The sequence below is a fragment of the Cygnus atratus genome, chromosome 2 (genome assembly GCF_013377495.2).
Source record: "Cygnus atratus isolate AKBS03 ecotype Queensland, Australia chromosome 2, CAtr_DNAZoo_HiC_assembly, whole genome shotgun sequence".
In the NCBI taxonomy this organism is placed as follows: Eukaryota; Metazoa; Chordata; class Aves; order Anseriformes; family Anatidae; genus Cygnus; species Cygnus atratus.
In genome coordinates, this window is record NC_066363.1 from 120156154 (window position 1) to 120176787 (window position 20634).

General features: G+C 42.0%; 2 protein-coding genes across 5 annotated transcripts in view; both read right to left on the minus strand.

The window, feature by feature from the left end:
- Positions 1-1065: 1065 nt before the first annotated feature.
- Positions 1066-2112, minus strand: MOS (MOS proto-oncogene, serine/threonine kinase). The gene has a single exon (XM_035553244.1). The coding sequence runs from the start codon at positions 2110-2112 to the stop codon at positions 1066-1068; it is 1047 nt and encodes a 348-aa protein (XP_035409137.1).
- An 11268-nt stretch (positions 2113-13380) lies between these two features.
- Positions 13381-20634, minus strand: part of PLAG1 (PLAG1 zinc finger) — a 48983-nt gene continuing 41729 nt past the window's right edge. For 3 of the 4 annotated variants that reach the window (XM_035553245.2, XM_035553247.2, XM_035553246.2), the window contains 2 exons: positions 17987-18345; positions 13381-17412 (listed from right to left, as the gene is read on the minus strand). In XM_035553245.2, the coding sequence (XP_035409138.1) occupies positions 16149-17412; positions 17987-18228 (1506 nt within the window). In that variant the 5' untranslated portion in view covers positions 18229-18345 and the 3' untranslated portion in view covers positions 13381-16148. The remainder of the gene's footprint in view (positions 17413-17986; positions 18346-20634) is intronic. The other variant, XM_035553248.2, reaches the window with a different exon arrangement.

Here is a 20634-nt window from a genome sequence, read left to right on the forward strand (position 1 = left end):
AGCCCTCTGTCTCTAGCATTGCCTAGAGCATATCCTCTCCCAGACATGTTCCAACCAGATTAGGAAAGGCAGTAGATAAGACATAAACAGTGCAGTCATGAGCAGAGAATTGTTCAATGGTGTACACTTTAAGCACTAGCAAAGTATCATCATCGCTGCTTTAAACAATCTTCCTTTTCATTGCTTTCAGTATCTTACCTGGTACTGACCCATGCGTTAAGAAGGGAGCGTAATTTTTCCCCTCATCCTCCAGTTTATGTTTTTTTTGTATCTATGCATCTCCCTTACAGTTCATATTTTATTTTTTTTCTTTTTTTTAAATTCCCCTTTTACCTCCAAAATCTAGGAAATTTCTGTTCCACACAAGATGTTCTTGTAATACTTCAGATACTGCAGTTTACAATATACCAACTAGCAAATTGCAACAAACACCTGGTAGCATGGAAAGTTTATAAAAGCACAGGTTGTTAATATGTCTATCAACTTATGCTCAGGAGTCTTAGAACGACAAGAAGGTCTCTTGTGTCAACAGGGAGATCGGGTAGTTTACATGTTCCATTTCAGAAACAACAAAACTACTTCTAAGAACAGGAAAAAAAAACCACACGCACTGGCACTCTGCATTCATTTATGAAGAAAAGTTTAAATACAAAAACTGAGTTAGTCTAAAGAACCACTCATATTTCATAATTGGAAACACCAAAAAGCATTAGGTACAAAACCTCCCAAAAGCAGTCCTTTTTTGTATTTCAAAACAAAAATTTCTTTTGCTTGTCCCATTCCCTCATTTTTTCCCCTAAACGAGGCAGCACACCGGAGATCAACCAGAAAGTCATATTCACCAATATCTTGATCCTTGCCTCTCTATTCCCCTCCATGGTTTAAAAACCCAAAAGTTCAGTTAAATGTCTTTATTTATAATCTTCTTATAACAAAGTGACTTTTTTTTAATATAAAAAGAGCAACAAAGTCTTCAGATCAGAGAGGGGCTAAACCCATCACGTTTGGAGGGAAGGTGGAGGGAAAGACGAGCTGCCAATAAAAAAGGAGTTATCTTCAGTTTTTCTAGAGGCTCCCCTTAAGGGCCCTGAGGCTGGGCAGCAGCTGGGCAGCGCTGAGGCGCTGCTCCACGTTGGCCTTCCAGCAGCAGCTAATAATGCTCCTCAGCCTTCGGCCCGCGGGCGACTCGTGGAAAACGGCGGCAGCCAGAGAAGGGCGCAGGTTGTAGGCCACCACGGCGTAGAGCACGTGCTGCCGCTCGCCCAGGTAGGGCTGCTCCCGCATGACCATCTGCCAGAGGGTGACGGCGAAGGAGTAGATGTCCGCCTTGGCGGTCACCCTCTCCCCCTTGAGGAGCTCGGGGGCACGGTGCGTGTACGTGCCCCCATGCTGGGAAACGTGGGGGCTCTGGGACAAGCCGTCCTCCAGTTTCTGGGAGCACCCGAAGTCTCCGATCTTGCACACCCCCTGCTCCGTGATGAAGACGTTCGCAGGCTTCAGGTCCAGGTGCACAATGCCCTGTGCATGGAGAAAGGCCAGGCCCGTGGCGATGTCGCAGGAATAGCACACGGCCTCCTCCATGCTCAGGGCCTTCCTGCACCCTCCTTCCTCGTCCTCCCCCTGCCTCCACGTGTCGCTGGTGCCGTAAATAACGTGGTGCAGGGTGATGTTGCCCACGTACTCCATGATGATGGTGCCTAGGCTGTTCTGGCTGGCAGGGGCACACGTGCTGGCAGCCACCACACGTACCACATTTTCATGCTGCAGCCAGGCAACGTTCAGCTCGGCCCAAAAGCTCTGCCACGATGCCAGACGGTTTTTGCTGCTCTTCTTCACCTGCTTCACAGCCACAGTCGCACCGTGGTAGGTGGCTTTATAGACGGACCCAAAACCCCCAGAGCCCAGGGGCTGCAGGAGGCAGAGCTGGTCCCAGTCAATGGAGCACCAGGCCAGGCGTGGAGGCAGACGGCGGACCCTGGGTGAGGGGGTTCCTCCCAAAAATGCCTTCTCCTCTTTGCCAGGGATAACTAGGGGGCTGCTGCAGGGCCTCAAGTCCACAGACGGGGAGAGCTCCAAAGGAAGAAAGCAATTGAGAGGAATAGGTGAGGGCATAATACAGTGCAGGGCACAGCAGGCAGTTACTTAGACAAAGACTGGAAAGCTTCCCTGACAGAAAGAACCCTGTACTGTCTTCCAAAGCCTCTTTTATCCCCTCCCAATTCCCCCTCCCACCCCCAGATGAACTGCATCTGTCACAGCTAGCTGAACCCCAATCAGGCTCACCTGAAAACATTCTTCTCTGACCCTGAAGTTAATCTCTAGAAAGTCAAGGCATATGGATTTTAAACTACAATATATTAACTCACATGTATTTCACATAATTTCTAACCTCAAGAGAAAAGAAGGATGTTCTGTCCATTGAATGCCTCCAGCAAAATGCCCTGGCAGTAAGTAAACCAGTGACTGGTGAATATGTTTCCACTGGGCTCCAGGCAAGAACGATCATCGTCAGATTGCATTATCACAGAATCACTGAATGGTTTGGGTTGGAAGGGACCTTAAGGATCACTTAGTTCCATTAAACAGCTCAAAGTCATGCTCAGAGGAAGCAGCTGAGAAGGTGAGTGCAAGCATTTGATTAGCTTATGCAGGCATAACTAAATTTAAGAGTGCACTTAAAGAGACCAGTTACTTAAATGTGACTGGAGCAAGGGGACTGGTTTGGTGGCTCACGTGTACCCACGCAGGGCAGCAAGCCTGACAGCAGCATAAAGGCAGAAAGTGCTCTGTGCCACCCATGGGGTACAGCAACTACCATTATACACAGGGGCTTGGGCTTGTCTACCTATCACACCCCGTGCAGTTTGGACAGACGTTTTATTTCTAGATCCTCTGTAGTAAACTTATCACTAAATTTACAGAGCTGTTCTGGCTCAAACTTAATTTTGCCTTGTTGGTCCTAGTGCTTTTTGCAGAGGAGCTTTTTGCTCTTTTGACCCTGTTTTCATGCATCCACAGTGCTTATGCTAATTGTCTTAGTGTTTGGTACCTGCTGTACTGCCCAAGCACCACAGCATCCCTATGGGACTTATACAGCCAAAAGCTTTTGAATATCGCAGCAAGGGTCTTTCTGCACTTGCAGACAAGTATCTTGGAAAACTTGGTCCCTATTTGGGACCTCCTCACCCTTCAAAACCTTCATCTGGACATCAGCTTTGTCAAGACAGACCCTACTATGAGACTTCAAAGAGGTCGTGCCTCTTTCCCCAGAGTTCACCTCTGGGCATCATTGGCTCTGCAGACAGCTCCTGCAGCATTTTCCAGGTGTTTTGTTCCTTTTGTTTTGCTTCCCTGTGTATGATGCAGCACAGGTGCTTTGAGGGGGGAAGGTTTCAAGGGTGCTCAGAACATCTGCAAGAACTGGAGTCTCCTTCACCTTGAGAAGGGTTTAGCTCTTTACCTAAACAAGCAAATGTAATGTCCCAAAGACAGCTGACCCCGCTTGAACTCTGGATCAGCTCAGCCAGAAGGTGTCAAAGGCATCACCCTGTAATGAGGGATGAGATCTTCCCTGGTACTAATTTGTTATCTCAGTTCACAGGGAAGTTCACATTCATCACTTGGACAAGTGATGAATGAAAATGGGAAACTTGGGTTATTGCCCAGCAATGGCAATACAAAACAGATTGGCTAGGGAAGATCTAGATAAATAGGTGCTAATGCATTGTAGGGGTTGTTACCGAGTTAGAGAAAAGCACTAGGGATGCCAGAGGTGGCCTGGGGCATTGCTCCAGTGACGATGATGGCACATCAATTGATGTGATGGCACATCAGTTGTGCAGGGACACCTTGGGGCAGTGGGGGCAAAGACCGAAGGAGCTTTAGTGTTGTTTTAAGCATGCCACAAAGTAAGCAATGTAGACAACAGGAATTTTACACTCCTTTTCCGTGCAGCAGAGTGATTTTATGTTTGCATGAAAAAGTCTTCACTTAGGATCTGCACAGGAAATGTATTCTAGGCAGGTGAGTTGTGATGGCAACAAAAAGCTGCAGTGAGCAGATCCGTCTATGCTGGTGAGAGAGAATTTTTTAGGCTTATTTTCTGAGCCATTAAGGCTCTAATTCTGGCACAGACTTTTGTGCCATATAGTATATAAAAACAGCAGAGAGAGAATGTGCTATGATTTCTCCATGAACTTCATCCTTCTCATGGGAAAAGTGCACTTGTCACGATCTCTTTTCATTAGACTGAGGTTGCAGAGAAGCTTGAAGGGAAAGTTGGTTGAGGGAGAGGCATTGGCAGCAGGAGGTGTGGACAAAGGGTCTGTGAGTGGACCTGTTAAGCAGACAATTATAGGAGCATAATTATATGAGATTTTGGTTGTTGTAGAACATGGTAACAAAAAATATGTTCATAAAACTGAGGGTTAGTATTAGGACTGTTCCCAAATTTTATTGCTTGAAGTCTCGTTTGGAATTATAGGGCAGATCTTCCATACATTTGTTTGTTTGTTTGTTTGTTTATTTATTCAAACTCCATGTCCTTTTTCAGTAATTTTCCTGTTCTCCTTTTCTGCTGAAACCTTTCTACTTCTCCCCTTTCATGGCAAGGTTGTTGTATTGTTCTTTGGGAACCCACTGAATTTCTGAGCAGGAAGAGGGGCATTTTGGGGTCAAAACAGAGTTATTGTAACTGACTGCCTTGTCTGAAGCGGCTGTTGAGGACTGGGGCAGGGGGCATCCAATTTCTTCCATTGTGAATGCAGTTAAAACAGATTTAAAATCAACCAAGCTTTTATTCTTAATATTTTTTTTTTCCCGCGTTCCCATTGATGACACAGCCCTGTTGCTTCCCATGAGACACAGTCACCGCAGGACATCCCCGGGGCTCTTCACAGCCCCGTTCAGCTCCAGCACTACCGCCTGGGGAGCAGAGCTGCTGGCGGCAAGCAGCCCCCTTCCCTCCCTGCCACCCTTCCCCAGGAAAACCCAGGGCATTTTAACAGGCACCCAAGGAGGCCTTCAGCCACGTTGTTCCCATTTCACCACTATTCCCACAGCGACGCAAGGAAAAGGGAAGCTGTGTGAACTGGTGCTTATCAGCCTGAGCTCTGGTTGCTTTAAGTGGCAGTGAGAACAAATACAGAGCGAGAACTTTTAAAAAGTAACACCAGAACACACAGCCTGCGTCCTGAGGGCTGCGATGCGACAGCAGCAATAACCCATGGCCGCGATCACTACGTGCCAGGCTCGTGTGTCGTATTCTCCAATAAAACACGCCTGGGCGTCTGACGCCTCAGCAGCTGCCCAGCCTCATCCATGCTTCCAGCTGAAGGGGATACAGCAGCGGTCTCGCCGAGTCCACCCGCTTGCGTTTCAGCTATATATCAAGAACTCTTTGTTTGCCAGCACTGTCAGTTACCACCGCTGTTCGGGGATCTGCAAAACAGGAGGCAGCCCTGACACTGAGGGCCTCACAGCCTAACGCGCTGGTGCGGATGCAACGCACCACAACAGATACGTACCAAGTACCCGTGTCCCTTCTCGCAAAGCAGAGCTTGATTTTGATCAAGGTGCATCGCTGTTGTGCTTCTCAACAGCCACCTGCTTTTCTAAACCATGAAAAGGACCGGGGGTCGGCACTGATTTCAGAGATTTTAAGAACCTGTAACTATATTCTTCTCCATGATCACTGCTTTATTTATTTGTGCATTTGTTTGGGGTACAATGCACCAAACCCTTCTAGGCCTTGGCGTTCAGTGGATGCTAAGAACTGTTTTACAGCATAAAGCTAGCACTGTGTTTCTACTAAATTACTTTCTAATCATGCTAAGGGAGACAAATTTACCTCCTAAATACTTAGAGTCCTACTCTGAAAGCGACATGGTTCCTTAGCCTACGTCTTAGTGACTTCTGAGAGTTTTCTTTACCAGTTCTAAATCAAAGTTTTCTTTTTTTTTCCATTTACTGTCAGTCTCTGTGATCTCAGTTTGGGGTTTGATGATGAACCTACACTCTTTCTCACTCGTTTCGCATTTTACAGTCCAAATGTTGCTTCCAGTCACACCCCGTAGACCTCAAACCATATTCTGAGTTGCATGAAAGCAGTTCTGATACAATCAATTGCGCAGGTGGAAGCAGTATCATTATTTGAAACCAGTCCATACACACAGCTTGCTCTGAAGGTAGGCCACCAATTAACCATTTTTTGACTGTAAGCAGAAGCCAGAAGAGAATCCAGTTTGTATTTTAGAGTGTGCTTGTTTTGGTGTGACAAATGACACCTCGGAGAAGCAAATACGAACAAGTTTTCATTAAAGCAGTCAGAGGTAAACCTAAACGTCAAGAATACATCTGCAAGAACTGTGATGCTACTTTACAGCACATCTTTAGAGCCATAATAATAAACATTTAAAAAGGTTAAACCCCAGTTTATAAATATTAAGATCAAGTTTCAAACACACATTACCAAACAGTTGCTTGATGCTTTTTTTTTTCTTCCCAGTATGATTACTCTGTGCTCAAGTAAGAAGCAAAGGCTCTCCTTACCAGAAAGCTCTGAGGTTTTAACTGAACTGGCAAGGCAGGTGAGGTTTCACAGTGATTTACCCTGACATCCTTGACCGCTAATGGACCAGGGATAACAATTTGGGACCTGCTGCTGTGGATTAATATCACAAGTGCAGAAGAACACCTTGAGACAAGATAAGAGAATCTAAACATACGTATGAAGATGATGAAGTGTGAAATACAGGCTCTGACCTGTAGCAATCGTTTCTGGCAATGCAAAGACGGGTGCCTACTCTGGCAGGTTTAGTGCTATCATATGGCAGGCCCCTTATGCAGTGTTTTCAGCCACATTGGCCAAGAGCGTTTTTGCAGTCTTGCCCCTGTAGCAATGTTGACAAACAGCCTTCCTGGGTCATGGGGAGACAACAAAGACCAGTGGTGGAAATTGAGACTTGTAGTTTAGGGACTAGCAAACAGCCTCAGAGCTAAACAAGCAAAACGAATCACCCACAGCAAAGGGCCTAGGGGATAACGTTAGTTCTATTCACCACTTGGTAATAGCTGCTTTCCCAGGCACAGCAGATTTAATGATGGTGCTTAGGACCAGAGTCTTGAATTCAAGGGGAGAATGCTGCTCACATGGTGTATAAAAGGGTCAGTCTCTCCCAGCAGCTCACACAGCCCCCTGACCACAGCAAACACAGCGGCTCTGCAATCACCACATCATCAGAGAGCTGCGCAGAGGGGCAGAAGCAGGAGGATCAGCTAAATCCAACGGCTCTGAATCAACGGGCTCAGCACTCCGGTGGGCCATAGCGAATCATCAGCGGTTACCCTAAGTTAAAGGGTATTAAACTTGCCTGATTAAAATGGTTCATACAGTTTAAGCACATATTACGTGCTTCACATTAGTGAATAAGCAGAAGCTTCTTGCAAAAATACTGCTGAATAGAAATATGCCTAAGCTGAACAGAGCACACAAGCTATTGAGCACTCATGTAGTACTTTACTGGCATAACACTCAGGCACAGAAAAAGGAGACAATTTTTAGGTGAGGACAGACTTCAGTGAATTTAGGGGTTTAGTCTACGCTTACTTGTCATTAGCGTTTGATATCTCTACACTAGAGCTTTAAATTGTTCATCTCTGGCATGCCCCCTTAACCATATAGAATCTATGCTTTATTTTCATCTTCAGTGTAAGTACTTGTGAGGGAACTTATGGATTTACCCATGACCACGTGTGCAACAATTTAATAAACAGGCAAAAAGCCAGATGTGAGCTTAATTTCAAAGGCACAGCCTGCACAACTTTTCTACTGAAAATGTATCTAATACTACACAAGGAGAGCTGACAAACACCTTCCTCACGAGAGTCTGTGCGCCCTGCAGATAAATTGCTGTCTCTCGTAGATTAATCAAGTATTTGGTAGAAGCTCTTCCAACTTGCCTGGGAAACCAAGCGCTGTGTTAACTAGGAGATACCTTTACAAACTGCGCAATTCACTTCGGACTTGAAAAACAGAGAAACTTAAACTTTTTGAAGTGAAACAAAACAAAATAAAACAAAACTCATTTCTCAACTTTTCCAGGCTTGATTGGCTACCCCCCCATGCATGCATACACATACATACATGTACACACACACACACGTTTGTGTATGCATTTGTATATATACAACAGTTTAAGCAATATGCTGATTTTCAGAAACTGTCACTATTCTGGTACTCTGCATTATTTTATACCCATCAAGCAGAGATCTGGCTGATTTATATGAAAATGACACTAAACCATTCTTCTTTGTACAGTGTAGTTTAGTGTGACAGAGAAAATCATTGCCATGGGCAAACCATCAATTCAAATGATTTTCAAACCAACCACAGCATGCATTATAATCCTGTTTTCAGAGTGCTCAGCTGTTAGCCGATGTCTTTTCAATCCACTGTGAGGCAAACAAGCTTTTATGACACAAACATCCCTGAAGGAGACAAAGCTGCGGAATGACAATGACAATGAAGAACACAACTGTTAATTATATTTTTAAAATATTTATCAGAAAATGTTGTTTTCTTGAAGACACACAGGCCATTACAACAACAAAAAAAGTATACATATACATAATATACTGGACAAGATGTTACACACTGTATTTATTATTAGTTGGAGAAGTTTGTAGTGAATTACCTGGGATACAGCACGTGAGCAGGAACTTGTTACTTCATACTACTGTGGTCTGTCATTCTCAGCATCACTTATCTCCGCTGTTGTTCCAAAAATTGTAACAAAACATTGCTGTTTATGTGCCAGAGTCCCTAGCCAGTAACGATAAGCAACAGCTAATCCCCTAATACACATCTCAAACTTTTAAGCACAGACTAAATTTTGTAATCAAGCTTATCTTGCTGACCTACTTGCTGCCTGTTTGCGATGGCAAACCCTTGCTGTGCCAACTACAGCAAGCACCACTTTGGAAAACTTAATTTCTATCTGACAATACAATGTTTTGATTTGCAAAGCAGGGAAGCCAAAAGCATGTAGCTGCTCAGTTCTTGCTAGTCTAAGCTCTGGATAACAGGTTTAGATTTCTCTGCCAAAAACATTCCGTATGCTAGGGTCAAGAAAGAAAAAGAAAATAAATAAACATAAAGTGAAGAGGGGAACTAGCATAGTCTTTCTCTTCCACTCCTGGAGGACAGAGAGACCAGACATACAGGGGATACTGAAGGGCCATTTTTCTGTACATTCTTATGTGAGGCTTGGAAAAAGGTGGTTACAGGAGAGAAAGAAGGGATGGATGGCTGTGTTTTTGTACAGCTCTGGTGATCTTTCTGAATGTCCCTTTCCACAAAGCATAATTCCTTTTCTTGCCAAAGGAAGAAGCAAGATAAGAAAATGAACTCAAAGAGCTTGAAAGCCCCTCAGCACTAACTAATGTAAAATCCTTAATGTCCACCATTTTGTCTAGCTCTACCCTTCCAGGAATTGACAGGGGACACCCGGCCTTTTTACCCACGTGGGTACTACAGAACAAAGAATTTACTCCCTCTTTTAAGGTGCAAAAAATGTTGAAAGGCAAATTAAAAAAAAAAAAAAATCCCGTTCCCTGTTGAAGATGTGCCAGTTCACATGTGACATAAGAAAGAACAAAGGTTCTGGTCATGCCAAGAATATTTACTCTTTGGTTAGTTCGAGCTAATATCCAACTCCTCCAAGTCTTGGAGGAAACCCCTGAATTTAACAGGGAAATGTTTGGAGGGACCGTACCAAGAGATGTCTGAATGCAACATAGATGCCATCCACGCAAACACATCCCACTTATCACAGAGGCTGACGGGGTTTTTAGAGGGTGTCACTTTGGAAGGAGGACATGTTAATCCAGTGGTGGTGGGTGACACCATCTACAATAGTGAGAGAATTGGGTAGTCTTCTCTTGGGGGGAGTGGTGGGAGCTTTGCAGAGTATTAAATACTTCAGTAGCCTACTATGGATCATGTCTTCATCTTCTTTCTACACCTTTCAAACAAATTTGGATAATAAACAGTTGAAGAAAGAAGCCTCCTCATCCTGCAGCTGTACAGCTTTTGATTCTCAACATAACACAGCCAATCCTCCCAAGCAAGTTAGAAACCTGTGACACAGAAGTCATAAGTCAGTTCAGATGAAACAGGTAGGGATCACGAGAAAGAAAAAATGTCTGTGTATGATAAAGCCAATGACTCTGTAATGATAATTTCTCTCAGATGGGGGTACAGGAGGAAATCTAAAAATTAAAGAATTGGAAGAGAGAGGAACCCAAGAGCAGGAAAACACAGACAATGCTGAGGACATTTCCAATATACATTCTGAAAAGCAATGAAATGTGAATTTGAAACAGCTACATAGCAAATGCTAGTCGTTTACTTTCCTGGCAAACAGTCCATGCTAGGGAAACAGCTATATGGAAAAAGAACAGAGGCAACTTTCTGCAATTGTGGGTAAGCTGCTTGTCTGGTTTTGTAGTACCTCTTCCCTCAGTGCATTTCTCAGTGAGGCTTCAACAGCAAGGTCACGGGCAGACAGGAGGTCTGTGGGATCAAAACAATGAAGTTTCTCCTGGAAGCATTTCAGAGAGACAACCCACATATTGTGCCTGTAACACACGCCACACCCTTACAGTTTACCCTACAAACTATAACAATCAATGTGAATTACTTGCATTAATCTGAAGTGATGGAGAATCACTTGCCTGCTTCTCCCACGAGTAGTCCCGCCATGAAAACCCCAAACTCACCTTCTGGTTTCTGACAGCATTTCAAAGCGCAATTTGATGGCAAACAATTGCTTCCTTCAAGTCAGATCTGCCTTGTCACAGACACAGTAGCATCATCCAGCCTGTTCCTTGGTGAAATCATGAAACGCAGACATTTATGCTTTAAGATTTTCTGAAAAACTGACATTTTACCAGTCATAAATCAGAAATAGTTATACCTTTGCAAGATCAGAATAAGTACACCCAGCAAAACTAGATGTATTTAAAATTACTTACTGTAATCCCAAACATGCAGACCGAGATTATCTATTGAAATGCCAGGCATAAGGTATTCATTAACTAAAACCATTCTGTAATTTTATTGATATATTTTGTGGAGTTCACATATTTTTGTACAGCAAACATAACACTGTAGGCCACAAGAAGCTGCAGCACTATTGTTTAATAGCAGCAAGGTATATTTTATAATCAGGGTATGTGGACAATAAATAGTCTGTTTCTTTGGATGTGAATGTTTAAAATGAAGTTCTGCTGCAGCTTCATAATGTGATTGCTATTTTACAGAGCTTATACACAAAAATATATATGCAATCTTTTTGTCTATATTTTATACAAATACAACAGTAGTTTGTGAATACATTTTAAAGTACATATACATGATAAGCAACTCGATTTCCCATATCACAGGATAGCAAATTTTAAATGCAAGAAACATATACAAATTCAGTCTGGAATGCAGGGTTTTCTGTGTTCTTTTTTTCTATATTTTTGACTCAAAACTTTTATCATTAAAACATTTTAGCATACAAGTCCAAACAATTTTTCCACTAGCAAAAAAATATAATTTCAGCAATCCGAGTCAGGTTTGGGTGTGTCACCATTCCCCAATATACTTTTTCCCAGTTTTTGTCTAAATTCAAAGGCTTTTAGTAATATACAGTGTGTTCTTCACTCCACACCATACAAAAAGCCCACATTTAATTTTAATTGTCATCTATTTTTGTGAACAAGAGCTGGGCTTGTCAGCGTTTAAATTTGCATGTCCAAAATTTTACTTTTGCAAGTGCATATGAATACATTGTGGTGTTGTACAAAGTTCATTAATGACAAATTAAGTCACAGTATAAAAATATATCATACAACTATAGGTCTAGTATAGTCCTTTTTTCTATGGGTAAAAATACATCTGAATGAGACAGGGAGGTTTGTAGCACCATGAGAGGAGTTGTATCCCAAGTTACATTAGCAGCATGATCCAATATAACAATATTGCAGGAGTGTTTCTGAGGAGATAAACATTCACTCTGGTTCAACTGTACCACTGAAGCTTATACTGAAAAGTGTTTACATATGATTAGCAATAGTTCTGTGTCACTTCCAGGGCTAGATAACTGTTATCAAAAGACACTGCCTTCCAACAAAGTAAGACACCCTTATTACATAAAAAGCTTTGGGACTATCCAAACACATTTTGAGCTACTGTGGCATTATTTGCATGTTGAGTGTCACGTAAGTAGGCTATGGTTTTAATTGTACACTGGGAAGATGCAGGATGGGCAGCTAAGTCTATACAGTTTACTACATACCAGGTAAGTACATTTATTTCAGAGGCTTATCTAGAGACCGAGAAGAATACAGGATAAGCTGCTAAACCAGTGTATGAGACAGACATAACGAAGGATGCAGTCCTGCTCCCCTTGACGCTTACGGATGCAGGATCAGGCCCTAAGTTAACTTCAGACAGCAGCATAGCGTTGATAGCATAGGATAAAAAAAATCTGCATCAAATACTGCGTGTTAAGTATTTCTTGCAATAGTTTACCATCCAGAACTCCAGAGGACACAGTTTACAACTGGTGAGGACAAACTCCTAATTTTTTTTTCTGACTGGTATTCAAAATGGCAGTAGAAGACAGTGTAGTTTGAAACATGTAAACCTAGTAAAAACCATTGTAAAACCCTTAAGAAAGACACACTGGTTCTGTGCAATATAGCAAATTGATAAGAAAACACTGTAAAAATGTACCTGTTTAAAATTACAATGTCTACCATTTTGTACACAAAGCATTATACCAAAGGCCTACGTATATGTAATCTAATGGCACTTGAAACAAATTATAATAAAAGGTTTTATAATAAAAAGCATAACCTGTAAGAAACTTTCTTAAAAGGTTTAGGTTTTTCTTTTGAAAGTGCTATATCTTGTAATATGTGTAACATAGAGGTTGACCAAGCTTTATTTTAAAAAATATTGGCCTATAATACATGTTTAGCTCACTAGGCAAATGATCCTGAAAATATGTACTCTTTAACATTCATTATTAGCTTAATAAAGCAATCAGCTCTGGCTCATGTTTCAGTCAGTATATGGTTTTTAAAAACCGCTACTGCCAAATTAACAATAAATCACTCTATTCCACAATTTACTACTAAATAAAGCACAAGCAACAAGTACACAAAAATATATATATTAAAGAAAAAAAAAAAAAGACCTTACTAGAAGTTTAGAAGTTGCACAAAGAGTGGTGCATGATCAGCCAGCCCTCCCCCCTCCCTCAAAGCATCAATTTGAAACCTAGAAAACAGGGTTTAAAAACTGACATTTTAGTAGTGGCCAATAACGACTCTGCCTAAACATTATTTGAAAGCACTAAGGTGTTAATATTGCTTAGTGTCAAACCTGCTTCCACGTAATCATACATCCTCGTTCAGCGGCACGCTAACTTGGCCGACTGAAGCCCTGACTGAATGAGGTTCAATATCTTGTCTGAGGTCCCTACTTCTCGAGTGAAATGTACGTCTACTTCTGAAGTGAAATGTCAACCCCTGCTCAGGAAGCTAAGGCACTAACCAAGTGGTAAGGACTCCGGCTAAGTACTAAGAACTGGGTGTTGGCCGAGTGTTTGTTGTGATGTGTGTTTTTTTTTTTTTTAATCAAGTCTAATCAGAAACTGAGACTGATAAGCAGGTGGCACTGCCTCTTGTTGCATGTTAGATGCGCCACATCAAATCCCTTCCGCGACTAGTCTGGCAGAGCATCTGGCAGCGGCAGGTGAGATTAAACTTACTGGCGATGCCTGAACGAGCAAATTCCTCCATGCCATACCAAAAACTCCAGCTTTGAAGCTCCTGGTGCCTGCACATTCCCTGCCCAAGAGGAAGAGTGCTGCCCATCAATTCTGCAGCCACTGCCAGAGCCGCCCGTGAGATGCTGAGCGCTCGCAGCTTCCCTCTGCCAAGGGAAAGCTCCACGCGGGGCAAAGCCCACCAGAGGAATGAAGTCCATTGATCTTCATTCCTAATTGATTTAAAAGACTGAGAGTAAAGCCAACTTCTCCCTATATGCATTGTGGTTGCTGATTTAAACCGGAATTACATTCTGCTGCATTCACCTTGTGCTCTGTTCACCTGTGTTTTTCTATCCTTTATAAAGGTGACGAAAAAAAAAAAAGCAATATTGAACAAATCATTCAACTAAAGATGTAAGTAAGCAAGCGATCTGTTTCATAGAAACCAGAGGAAGCAGTCATGAAGCAGAGCTAAAAGCCCACTTTGAGATAACATGCTCCTAAACCCAAAATCTAGGAGTAGTTTGTAGAATTTCAAAAGGTATCTTCCTTATTAATACATCCTTATTTTAATGCCTTTGGAACAAAAACACATTTATAAAAATGTTATCTTTCAGTAATAAAATTTAAATACACATATGTATAAAATAGTAAAACTACACCTGCATATTGCTCCTAGAATTAAAAAAAAAGTAGGAGCTACTGATAAAACATCCGGAGCATGAGCTCCTTAAATGGGAGCAACTTTTGTTTCTGTGAAGTATATTTAGTTTAACCACTTAAAACCTTGTATGAATCCTCATTATTGTTTGAGAGATACTAACGTACTTGATTTCTATTTTTTAATTCCTTGTACAAAAATGACAAGGAAAAGCGTGTTATTGTTGAATTACAGCAAATCTAGTTTGCTTTCATGCATCACAGGTTTGTTTTTTTTTTTTTCTTTTTCCTCTTTTGGTTATTAGGGGTTGGGGAATAGAATATATTGCATTAGGTAAAAGTGGTGTAAGCAATATGCTTTTACTTCACTCCTAAGAGTCCTGTCTTTAAATCTTGGCAGTGGGCAAAAAGTCCCTAACCAAGTACCCAGGTGTAGAAAGTATGATTAACATCTAACTTGTTGCTTAGGAGGACATAACACCATGTAACACAACTGAAAAGTTCATTCCAATAAAAAAAAATATTAAAAACTGGTATTTGCAAATTTACATTCACTCTCTGACTGCACACTAATATTGAACTGAAAATAGATACACACTTTCTGGCTGGACTCGATCCACCCTTTGGCGGTGGCAGCTGGGAGAAGACTGATGCCTACAAATGTGAATACGCTATTGGAAGATTCCTATGCAGTACTCTTTCTATGCTACTAAAGAGAAAAAACAGCAAGTTAAGAATTAAAACAAGAACTGCGACAAAATATTCTGCATTACTAAATTACAACACTTTTATATTTCAAGATCAGCCATTAATTTTGCCTGTTTTCCTCTACCAGAGTCATGAAAGCACAACACAGTTCCAAATTCAACTTGAAACTTTTGTCATTTAGGCAAGCAGAGATTCTCTGTTGAAATTCTGTTCAGCCATGATTTTACAAAATTAAACTATATTTTTTCTTCCAATATTCATAACAGGCCACAACAATTTAAGCCAGAAAATGGCAAAATTTGTAACACCTTTTATAATGACTTCAATACAAGTCAAAATGTTATATATATGTACATGTGTATATATGAACTTCTATATATACACATACAAGTTTTCAGAAAAAATCTGAATTCTATATTTATTTAAAAATTTAGAATTGTCATTATAGAACAGATCAGATGTCACCATTTGGGAAAAGTTTTTTTTTTTTTTTGGAAAGGTACTGGGGAATTTTTTTTTCCCAAATCTTTAGGAATCTTTGCGATATATGTTTGAACTGGATTCTTTGCAAATGCTGTAATATATAAAAGGTAAAAACAGTAATTCCACCACTGACATCAATAAAACAGAGTGGCTGGTATGGTTGAAAAAATTTTTAAAAAGGGATGCATGTTGAAAGTTTGCTTGGGATGACTTTCTAGTGAACATTTTAAATGTGTTAATTGGCAGTGAAAATGAAAACAATACAATGAGACTTTAAAAAAAAAAAAACAACAAAGTAAACACAGCTGAGAATAAACACTTTCAAAACATTAAAAAATTTCTTACTGGCTTCATGAGATTGGTACTGTACAAAAGCAGAGAATTTATAATGTCTTATAGTAGGCACTAAGTTAAAAATGGTCACCTAAGGCATTTCTACAAATAGACAGTAACAAGCCAGCTTTGTACATCCTATTGGAAAGCTTGATGAAATCGTGGTAGGGTGGTGGTTGTGCTTAGACTGCTCGTGAATGCTGCTGACAATGAGTGCAGAGACCCAAGACCTATACTATTGCTAGGATCTTGTGGATCCTGTGTTTGTGGTGGAAGTTGAGTCATAGAAGAATGTGCCTCCTCCTGCGTGTAACTCATTCCAAGGTTTCCCACTGAAACAGAAGGATTATAGGGAGGGCCATTTACAGGTATGAAGTTGAACAGCTGAGAAAAGTCCAATGATGGGGTGTTTAGAGGTTCACTAATAGGAACAGAGCCCTTGGAAAGGGAAACCTCCCCAGACCCATCATCTAGTGGCCCTACTTGTGGATCCAGCCCTAGTTTTGATGAAGATGCTTGAGAATCCTGGGATGAAGAAGGCATACCACTTTGCAACTCCATTAAGTAACTTTCTATTTCCCCTTTCAATGGCTGTTCTTTTTCAGGCATAGAAACTGCGTATGAGGTAGAACTGAGCGGATATTTCAACGATAGCTGGTGAGAAGGGTGGACAGACTCCATATCTATTGGACAAGGCATTCCCAATGGTAATGATGTGGCAACCATTTGGTGTGCAGATGCAGAACTCTGCATGGACTGAATCTGAGTGTTGTAGAGATTTAATTGCAAAGTGTTTGTAAATGGCTTTGATGTCAGTTCACTGGAAGGTAAAGACATCACTGGAAGCAGCTCATCCTTAATAGGCACAGAAACGTTGCAGGTAAAGGGATCTAGAAGGTCCATTGGCTCTGTTTTGACCTTCAAAAGTTCTTGGTTGTGACTTTTCTTCATGTGGCGCGTTAGGTGATCCTTCCGCCCAAATCTCTGTGCACAGTACTGACAGAGGAAGTCCTTTCTTCCAGTGTGCACTACCATGTGTCTACGGACATCCTTTCGGGTGTAGAACCGACGATCACAGTGTTCACACTGGTGTTTTTTCTCCTTCACTCCACCCGATGACTTGCCTGCATGAGTTTTTAGGTGCTCCAGCAGCACTCCTGTGCTTTCAAAAGTCTGCAAACATACCTTACAGGTGAGGTCACCGCTTGTTGCTGCATGCAAAGCCAGGTGACGTTTGAACCCAAGCTTGGTATTGTAGTTCTTTCCACATTCTTCACACTTAAAGGCCTCTTTGTTGGGATTGTGTGTATGTAGGTGATTCTTTAGGTGATCTTTTCGGTGAAACATTTTCTCACAATAATTACACTTGTGGGTTTTCTCAGGAGAATGAGTAGCCATATGCCTTTAAACACAGATATATTCTGTAAGTAATTATTTTGATCAAAAAACACATGTGCTCATTTTTTAATGGCAGCTAAATACTACACTAAGGTTGCTTTGCAACAGAACCTTTTAACTGAAAGCATGACACTACAAAGACAGTTTGACAAATTAAAATATAGCAAAACACGAGCCATTTCTCTTAAATTGACACTTTAGTTTTGGTGGGTTTTAGCTACTGTAACAGGGGTATAAGGGCAAGTATGAAAGTACTTGTGTAAAAGTCCATAGCCAAAAAATTTCAGTCCATACTCTTTTCTTGTGACAATTCCTTATACAAATGAAAATTCTATTCTCATTAAGAAAACAAACAAACAGAAAACAAAAACAGAAAACAAATTAAGAAACAAAATCAAAGACATTAGCTTGCAAACTTATGTAATTTAGATTTCTAGAAACAATCCAATGGCTACTTTTAATTAATACATCCTCTCTGCAATCAGCTGAAGGTGTACACAAATATATACTTTTACACGGCTTAACACGGCCAACATAAAATAGATAATATAATCTGAAAGATAAATAGAGTTTAATACCTTAGTAATTTGTACTTAGAAACAAAGGCCTTGGTGCAGTCTTGTTGTGTGCACTTGTAGGGCCTCTCTCCTGTGTGAGAGTATGAGTGAACCTTTAATTTCTCAACACTGTTAAAGGCCTTGTCACACAGTTGGCAAGGAAAGTTTTTTCTTGGTTTGGTTTCACCACGCTTACGTTTCCCTGAAGGGACTTTCTGGGTATCTCTTACTTCTGACAAATCACCAGGAATGACAGTGGCCATCGCAGCCTAAACCAGGCCTTCTTGTTGGACACTTGGGAATTGCCCAACTCCACTAAATGATTTAGCTTTAGATGGCTTCTCAAGTTTCATGTGGTCGTAAAAGAAAGCAAAAGGGGACTGGAAAAAAAAAATAAGAAACAACTAGTTTGTAACTAAACTTAAATTTTGAAGTTTACTTGCTATGTGATGCTTCTGAATAAAACTTAAAAATAAAATTAGGTTCAGCTGGTCTAATGTAATACCTGTAGGTTTCTTTACACTATTTGCTGCAACTCTTAAAATGCATTGCTCAGGATGAACAGATCCACATATGCCCTGAAATTACACCTCACAACTTTCCCCTCAGGCATTGACGGAGAACAGCAAAGTTTCTGTCAGATTTCAGGAGGCATCAGACAAAGAACTCACTTCAGAACATATGAAGATGGCTTTTGGCAGCTTCAGGTTTCAAAGGAATTAAAGCTGTGCCTGTGGTGTTTGTACGGACATACACACACATGCACGCACACATGCACATACACAGTTATCAAAATGAAAATCTGTACGTCTTGAAATGCAACTGGGTGTTTGAAAATCGATGTGAAAAGCAGTGTTTTGACAGCCTGGGGTGGGGGTGGGGGGCGCAAAGCTCATATTCTCTGATATACCGGCTCATTTTGGTTACTGTCTGTGTGCCTATTCTAGCAAAACGCACACGTTTCCAATAATTTGTAATGCCTAGTGAAGTTCTCCTCTGCTAACGGAGGCTCAATGTGTTAATAACAGAAACCTCACAGATTAGGCTTTTTATCAGCCCGGCACGGGAAACCCACATCCTCCTCACACCACCCTGCAAGGCACAAGGGTTTTAAGCATTAAGGTTAGCTGGGGATGAACGCTCTTGGTCCTCCAAGAGGAACCCAGCCCCTCCTGGGGTTCTGCACACTGTGAACTAAACCGGCAGCCTTCAGCTCCAGGAGGTGGGTGATGCTCACATCTGAGTTGTTGCCAAGAACGGCTTTAAACTCGCAATCTGGTAACATATAGTAGCAACTGGGCGCCTGTGATTACAGGGTACTCAACAATCCTCCATTGTCAGAAGACGCTGACAGCTTTTATTTGATCGCTGGAGCACAATTGCTACTTTAGATACCCAAACCGGTGCTACCCGTGATGGAAAGGGTCAAACGCGAGGTCTGCAGTGGCAGGGGCAGAGAGGAGGACGGCGGAAGGGCAGCACCCAACGCATGCAGCGGGCAGTGCCGAAAAGCCCCCAGATTTGGCCTTTCTCTGGCAAAAGCAGCAATCCCCCCCCACCCTGGTGTCACGGCCCTGCAGCTGCCACCCGACATGGCCTCCGCTGGCACAGCTGTGCGAGAGGAGGCCAGGCGGCAGCAAGGCCGGGGGCAGAGGCAGGGCTGGGGGTCGGTGGCCGGCCACCCCCTGTCCCCTGGCAGCAGGGCTGGGGAAGCCGGCAGCTGTTGGGACAGGTGGAGCAGGGCGGCCAGGAGTCAGGCAGGGAGCACCAGGCAGCAGCTGCTCCGGCCTTGTGCCACCTCCCCAGTAAGCAAAACAAACACATCCCAGCTGGCAGCCAGGGGAGGCTCGGTAGCTCGGAGGTGCCTGCCATAGCCCCAGCGTGGCACTGGAAGAAAGCGGGGAGGAAGGAAAGCCTGTGTTTATGTCAGGACGCGGCAGGACAGGACATGAGGGGTGGGGTGACAGCAGGGGGAGAAGGGGATGTGCCTCTTTAATATCTGCATGTGCATTTTTACGAATGCTTCAGATTCGAGATTTCCATTTGAAACGCATATACAGAGTATGTCTTTGTCTATGCCTCTTCCTCCCTCCTCCCCGTAACTTCTCTCTTGTCTTTGTAAGAGGAGAGAAACACTGGCAGAGCAAGATGGAAACCTGCTACCTTTCAACCCTATAGTCTTTGAATAGCAGATTAAGCTATACTATACTCTTAAAGCAAGAAGTTTTGTAAGACCACCTTTCCTCCCCCAGATTTTACACGGAATCACTAGCCTCTTTAAAGATACCCAGCAACAGAAAAGGTGTTTCTTTAAGGACTCTTATTATTTCAGATTTGCCTCTGGCCCATTCCCACTCATGGGACGAAGCTTGGGGACAACAATTCCACGAGTGGGAATGTGCACAGGTCTTCAAAGAATCAGCTTAATTTCAGTTTCTGTCTCATAACTGACATTCTTGTTTACAAGTGAAAAAAATTACAGTTGTTTGGAGACTTGAGACCAAAGTACTTCTGCAACAAAAGTAAATGAAGACCAATTCCAAACACCTCAATGGAGCTGCCAATGTAATCAAGAGGAGGATTTCATTCACATCAAAGTTGTGATAAGTTTACAGGTTGAAAGATTTTTCAATATACACTTTAATGAGAATCTGGTAATAAAATTTACT

Bases quoted from the DNA above. Each gene is read 5' to 3' on its own strand.
- MOS (XM_035553244.1), bottom strand. From the start codon at position 2,112: ATGCCCTCACCTATTCCTCTCAATTGCTTTCTTCCTTTGGAGCTCTCC.